Below are 6,185 nucleotides of genomic sequence, written 5' to 3' on the forward strand. Positions count from 1 at the left end.
TAACGCACCTAACACTATGGGTAATTTAGCATGGCCAATTCACCTAACCTGCACATCTTTGGACTGTGGGAGGGAATCCGGAGCACCCGGAGGAAACCCACGCAGACACGGGGAGAATGTGCAAACGCCACACAGACAGTTGCCTGAGGCGGGAATTGAACCCGGGTCCCTGGCGCTGTGAGGCAGTAGTGCTAATCACTGAGCCACTGTGCCGCCCGTGTCCCTCCATGTTGCCTAAGGAACTATCAACATTTTCCCGCTAGTTGTCATTTCTGAAAGCCTCTGTAATTTGGAACAAAACTTGCGAGTGATGTTTTCTGTCCGCATACATCAGAACAATTCTCCAGTTAACCAGTATGTTCATTTTCAAGTATTACAGATTTTTTTTACTGGTTTTACCCTCTGAGTTGTTAGGTTTACCTTCACAACTTCTCTTGAAGAAGGGTGTACATGTTATAGAGTAAGTGGTTCTAAGGCCTGTTGTAGCAGAGTTGGCACACAGCACACAACACGACAGTTTTCATTGTATTTTGTAACAAAATACACATGACAATAAATAAAGCAAATCAAAATGTCAACCCTTAGGGGAGTAGGGTTGTCAGATGGTAATGGTTGATGATGGCCTAGTAGTATTATTGTTTGGCTGTTAATCCAGGGACCTAGGTAATGTTCTGGGAACCCAGATCCAAATCCTGCTATGATATCTGGTCGAATTAAGAGTCCATGAAACCATTGTTAATTGCCAGGGGAAATCCGTCTGGTTTACTAATCCTATTTAAGAAAGGAAATTTGCTAGCCTTACCTACCTTGGGCAGCATGGTGCCTCAGTGGTTAGCACTACTGCCTCACAGCCTCAGGTTTGATTCCAGCCTTGGATGACTGTCTGTGTGGAGTTTGTATATTCTCCCTGTGTCTGCGTGGATTTCCGCTGGGTGCTCCGGTTTCTTCCCACCATCCAAAGATGTGAAAACTAGATGAATTGGCTGTGCTACTCATAATGTCCAGGGATGTGAAGGCTAGATGGGTTAACCATGGGAAATTCAGAGAGAGTGGAGGGGAATGGGTCTGGGTGGGATGCTCTTTGGAGAGTTAGCATGGATTTGTTGGGCTGAATGGCCTGTTTCCACACTGTAGGGATTCTCGCCAGAAACACAGCAATGTGGTTGACACTTAACTGCCTTCTGGGCAAATAAGGATAGGCAATAAATATCAGCCTGGCCAGCAATGCCCATTTCCCATAAATTAATAACCAAAACATTAGGGGACATTAGATCAGCTGACCAAGTGTTAATTTAAATACAGAGAAACTTTGCAGAGTTTGTTGGTTTGGAGTTAGTGCTCAGTTGGTTACCACAATTACACAGATATTTGCCTCCTCATTTTTACACAAAGCTTCCAACAATTGGCTATGGTTGGTTGGTAGGATTATTAGTTATTTTGTATTTTTGACAAAATAAACCATGCACATCCTCACACACAGGCAAACTCATGTGTGAGCATTTGTTTCCAAGTGAAATTCATTTGGAAAACTCACAGGTAGACAGGATGTGGAAGATGGTGTTCAGCACACTTGCCTTCATTGCTCAGAGCACTGAGTCGAAAGGTTTGGATGTCACGTTGAGATTGTACAGGACATTGGGGAAGCCACTTTTGAAATACTGTGAGAATTTCAGGTCACCCTGCTACAGGTAGGATATTATTAAGCTGGAGAGGGTTCCGAAAAGATTTACCAGGATGTCACCAGGGCTGGAAGGTATGACTTATAAGGAGAGGCTGGATAGACTTGAACTTTTTTCACTGGCTCACTGTTATGGAGGTTTATAAAATCATGAGGGACATAGATAAGGTGAATAGGGAAGGTCATTTCTCTAGGATAAGGGAGTTCAAAACTAGCGGGGCATAATTTTAAGGTGAGAGGAAAATGGTTTAAAAAGGAAATGAGGGGCAACTTTTTCACACAGAGGGTGGTTCATATGTGGAATGAACTGGCAGAGAAAGTGATAGATGCAGGCACAATTACAACATTGAAAAGGCATTCGGCCAGATATACGTATAGGAAAGGTTTAGAGGACAGCAGATGCTGGAGATCAGAGTGGAAGAGTGTGTTGCTGGAAAAGCACAGCCGCTTAGGCAGCATCCATGGAGCAGGAAAATCGACGTTTCGAGCATAAGCTTTCCTGATGAAAAGTTTATGCTTGACACATTGATTCTCCTACTTCTCTGATGCTGCCTGACCGGCTGTGCTTTTCCAGCACTACACTCTTCGACTTAGAGGAATATAGGCCAAATACAAGCAAATGGGCCCAGCTCAGTTTAGGAAACCTGGACAGCATGGATGAGTTGGGCTAAAAGGTCTGTTTGCGTGCTGTATGACTCTATTGTGATACAAGGCCTGGACGTTGAAAAAGTGTCCAGCAGCCTAAGTATCAGAGATTAGGAGCTCAGTTCTGAATGGACTGATATCTGACGGATTCTCTCACCATTTAGTTCCAAGTTAAAACATGTCTGCGTGACTGCAAATCAAGGTTCATCTCTAAGGCTGAAACTGCCTCCAGATTAGGTCATCTGCACATCTTGAGTGCAGTTTTGGAGAGTTTCTTTAACTCTAGCAGATTGTCAGCAGCCCAGGGAAGAAAAGAGTGAATACCATCGCTCACTGATCGAGAAGCACACAATGAGAAGGCCACCTGAGGTCAGGGGTGGTAGGGGTGGGGATTCAAGGGCGGTCTGATATTTGTTAAAACTGACCATCTGATTGAAAACATAATCCACCTCATGAACAATGGAAGAAAATTGATTTGGGAATCGCTGGGAGGGAGAGTGAAATGTAAAAGTGTGGTGCTCTTATGTTAATGTGTGCAATGAGTGCGTCAAATGGGCACACTGATACCAGAACAAATGGCTTTTTCATTGCTGAGCTTGTGGGAGTGTTTGATGGGTGCATAATAGAGACTGCAATACTCTGCATCTAGCACCTGTCTATACTTGCCTGGATGGGATCATGTAATGGGAGCTTTACTCTATGTCCAATACCATGCTGTACTTCTCCTGGCAATGTTTGATGGGCCCAGTGTAGAGGAAGCTTTACTCTGTATCTAACCCCATGCTATTCCTGTCCTGAGAGTGTTTGATGGGGACAGTGTAGAGAGAGTTTTACTCTGTATCTAATTCCCTGAGAGTGTTTGAAGGGGGACAGTTTAGAATAAGCTTTACTCTGTATCAAACTCTGTGCTGTCCCTGTCCTGGGAGTGTTTGAGGGGGGACAGTAGATGCAGCTTTCATTTCAATTTAAAACAGTAATAAAATATATTAATCCAGAGATCCATGTAATGTTCTGCGGATCCAGGTTCAAATACCTCCATGGCAGATGGTGGAAGTTGAATTCAATAAAAATCTGGAATTAAGAGTCTAATGATGACTATGAATCCATTGTTATTTTTCAGAAAAACCTATCTGGTTCACAAATGTCCTTTAGGGAAGGAAACTGCCATCCTCACCTGGTCCGGCCTACATGTGACTCCAGACCCACAGCAATGTGGTTGACTCTTGGGATGGGTAATAATTGCTGGCCCAGCCCACATCCCATGAATGAATGAGAAAACATTTATCTCTGTGCTGTACCTGTTGTGGGAAAAATTAATGAGGACAGCGTACAGTGAGCTTTTACTCTGTATCTAACTCTATGCAGTACCTGCCCTGGGAATGTCTGAGGGGGAGAGTGTCGAGGAAGCTTTGTTCTTAATCTAACTCATGCTGTACCTACCCTGCATGCATTTAATGTGACAGTATAGAAGGAGATCTACTCTGTATCAAATCCATGCCATACCTGGGAACATTTGATGGGACAGTGCATATGGAGCTTTATTGTGAAAGTAGCCGTGGCTGTATGTGCTGTGGGATTGCTGAATCATAGAAACCCTACAGTGTGCAAACAGGCCATTTGGCTCAACAAGTCCACACCAATTAAGGGATCTTTACTATAAATTGATTCTGTGGTGCCCTGCCCAATTGAGTTTGATGCTGGCACCTGGTACAAATGGTAAAATGAATTCCAATGCCAGCTGTATTTGTCAATAAGCACAAAGAATAACATTATCCAAATAAATTCCAGAGAATGTTTTGTAATCTGGGAAGACATTACAGCACTAAACACACACTGGGAGGGCAATACCACACCATGCATTAGAACATTGATGGGAAGCACAGAAGTGTTAGCACAATATATACCTTATGCTGTTTTTAGTAACTGTCACTCAATGAACAGTGTAATTGGTCTCAGGATCCTATGGGTTCAGGATGGGGACAAACACCAGCCAAGGTTCCCACTCTGACTGTCATCTAACCATAACCTGACTCTCAGTAGGTGCGTCTATGAGTGTGAGCTTATGTCTTTCAACACATGCTTGGCGAAATTACCACCAGTTAGTTATTCAATGGTGCCTGTTCATTCCATACCATAGAATGACATTGATCGTGCCTGGATTAACTCTCTCACTTGTTCCAATGCTGATTCACTGAGGGCCAGCAAGCTTCTCAAGTGGGCCCATGTCTTTTTTTTTCCTTCTCCAATGATATCCTTTCTCCCATAGCAATCACTTCAGGAGCCTTTTTTCTTAGTGATTTCCAAGCAATCAAGATTAAAACCTTCCTCCCTTCCCATCCCAATTTTGTAAATAATTCTGTCCCCATTTCGCTTCCCTCTTCCTCAATGGTTCCCCACATCGTATCCCTGTCCTACCCCACCCCTGACTCTGTGACCCCCACCACCCGAAGGTAAGGAGACACTGGGGCCAATTACACCTCCCCAACTGGTTAACATCAGTCAACCTGGTGCAAATGAGGGAATCAAAGTTGAGAACGTCTGGTCTCTCAGGCTCAGAGTCTACAGATTGAACAGGGGTTTTGGGCAATAGTAACGTTAGCACGAGGTGATATTTCCACCGAAATTGTGAGAGAGAGAGTGTGTGTGTGTGTGTGTGTATGTATGTGTGTGTGCAATGTACAGGCTGTGTATATATTGATATCAAAGGGTTGAACATTCTCTGGGTTACATGGGGTTTTGCCAAGTACTGTACAGTACGATATGTTTAAATGCTTGCTGTTCTTGTGAAATGAAACTGGTACCAGTCTGTTGCTTAATAATCCTTTCTCCGTTGTGTTTTTTTGTACGTAGTTTGAAAAAAAAAGAAATGCTGTTAACACTTTGTGATTTTTAAAAAGTTTTTATTTTCTTTGAACTCTTGCTCAAGTTGTACTTAAAGCCGTGTATAATATCAGTGTCTTCATGATGACTTTTACAATTCCTAAATAAATTAATTCAAACACCTTTACTTCTGGTCTCTCCTTTTTGTATTCTGGGTCCATCCACCATTCTCACTCCCGGGATTAAATACTTCTTTGGGGGTATGATGTGGAAATGCTGATGTTGGACTGGGGTGGAGAAAGACAGTGCTCACACAACACTAGGTTATAGTCCAACAGGTTTATTTAAAATCACAAGCTTTCAGAGCGCTGTTTCTTCATCAGGGCCACTCCAAACGTTTGTGATTTTAAATACACCCGTTGGGCTATACCCTGGTGGGATGTCTTTGAGAGTAGAGCGTCTGGCATTATTGTCCCTGCAATGAAAGAAACGTAAAGGGAGATTTTGAATAGAATAGGATGGAAAATTATTGTCACTTGTATTTTTAACAAAAAAAAGTGTTTATGTCACCATACCCCAGCGCAACTTTAACAATAAATTACATATTTGCACGGGAGAATATAAAAGCAGCAATGTATGCTTGAGGCTTTATAATTTACTCAGACCAAAATTTGCATATTGTGAGTAGTCTTGGTTCCCATATCTTAGGAAGGTTGTATTGGCCCTGGAGGGGGTCCAGAGGAGGTTCACGAGAATGATCCCAGGGATGAAAGGTTTAACATACGAGGAACGTTTGAGGACTCTGGAACTATAGTCAATGGAGTCCAGAAGGATGATGGGGGTATCTAATTGAAACTGACAGAATACTGAATGTCTAGATTAGAGTGGTGCTGGAAAAGCACAGCAGTTCAGGCAGTATCGGAGGAGCAGTAAAATCGACGTTTCAGGCAAAAGCCCTTCATCAGGAATACAGGCAGAGTGCCTGAAGTGTGGAGAGATGGCTCTCTGCCTGTATTCCTGATGAAGGGCTTTTGCCCGAAAC

At 43.1% G+C, this 6,185-nt stretch overlaps 1 protein-coding gene across 3 annotated transcripts in view; it reads left to right on the forward strand.

Moving 5' to 3' along the window:
• The window catches only part of LOC122551859 (transcription factor COE3-like), a 474,992-nt gene extending 469,667 nt beyond the window's left edge, over nucleotides 1–5,325 (forward strand). For all 3 annotated transcript variants that reach the window (XM_087991763.1, XM_087991769.1, XM_087991775.1), the window contains one exon: nucleotides 3,444–5,325. In XM_087991763.1, coding sequence (XP_087847889.1) covers nucleotides 3,444–3,475 — 32 coding nt within the window. In that variant the 3' untranslated portion in view covers nucleotides 3,476–5,325. The remainder of the gene's footprint in view (nucleotides 1–3,443) is intronic.
• The last annotated feature ends 860 nt before the right edge of the window (nucleotides 5,326–6,185 follow it).

Source organism: Chiloscyllium plagiosum, unplaced genomic scaffold (genome assembly GCF_037043375.1).
Source record: "Chiloscyllium plagiosum isolate Xiang-an unplaced genomic scaffold, Cpla_swu_hap1 HiC_scaffold_1, whole genome shotgun sequence".
Lineage (NCBI taxonomy): Eukaryota > Metazoa > Chordata > Chondrichthyes > Orectolobiformes > Hemiscylliidae > Chiloscyllium > Chiloscyllium plagiosum.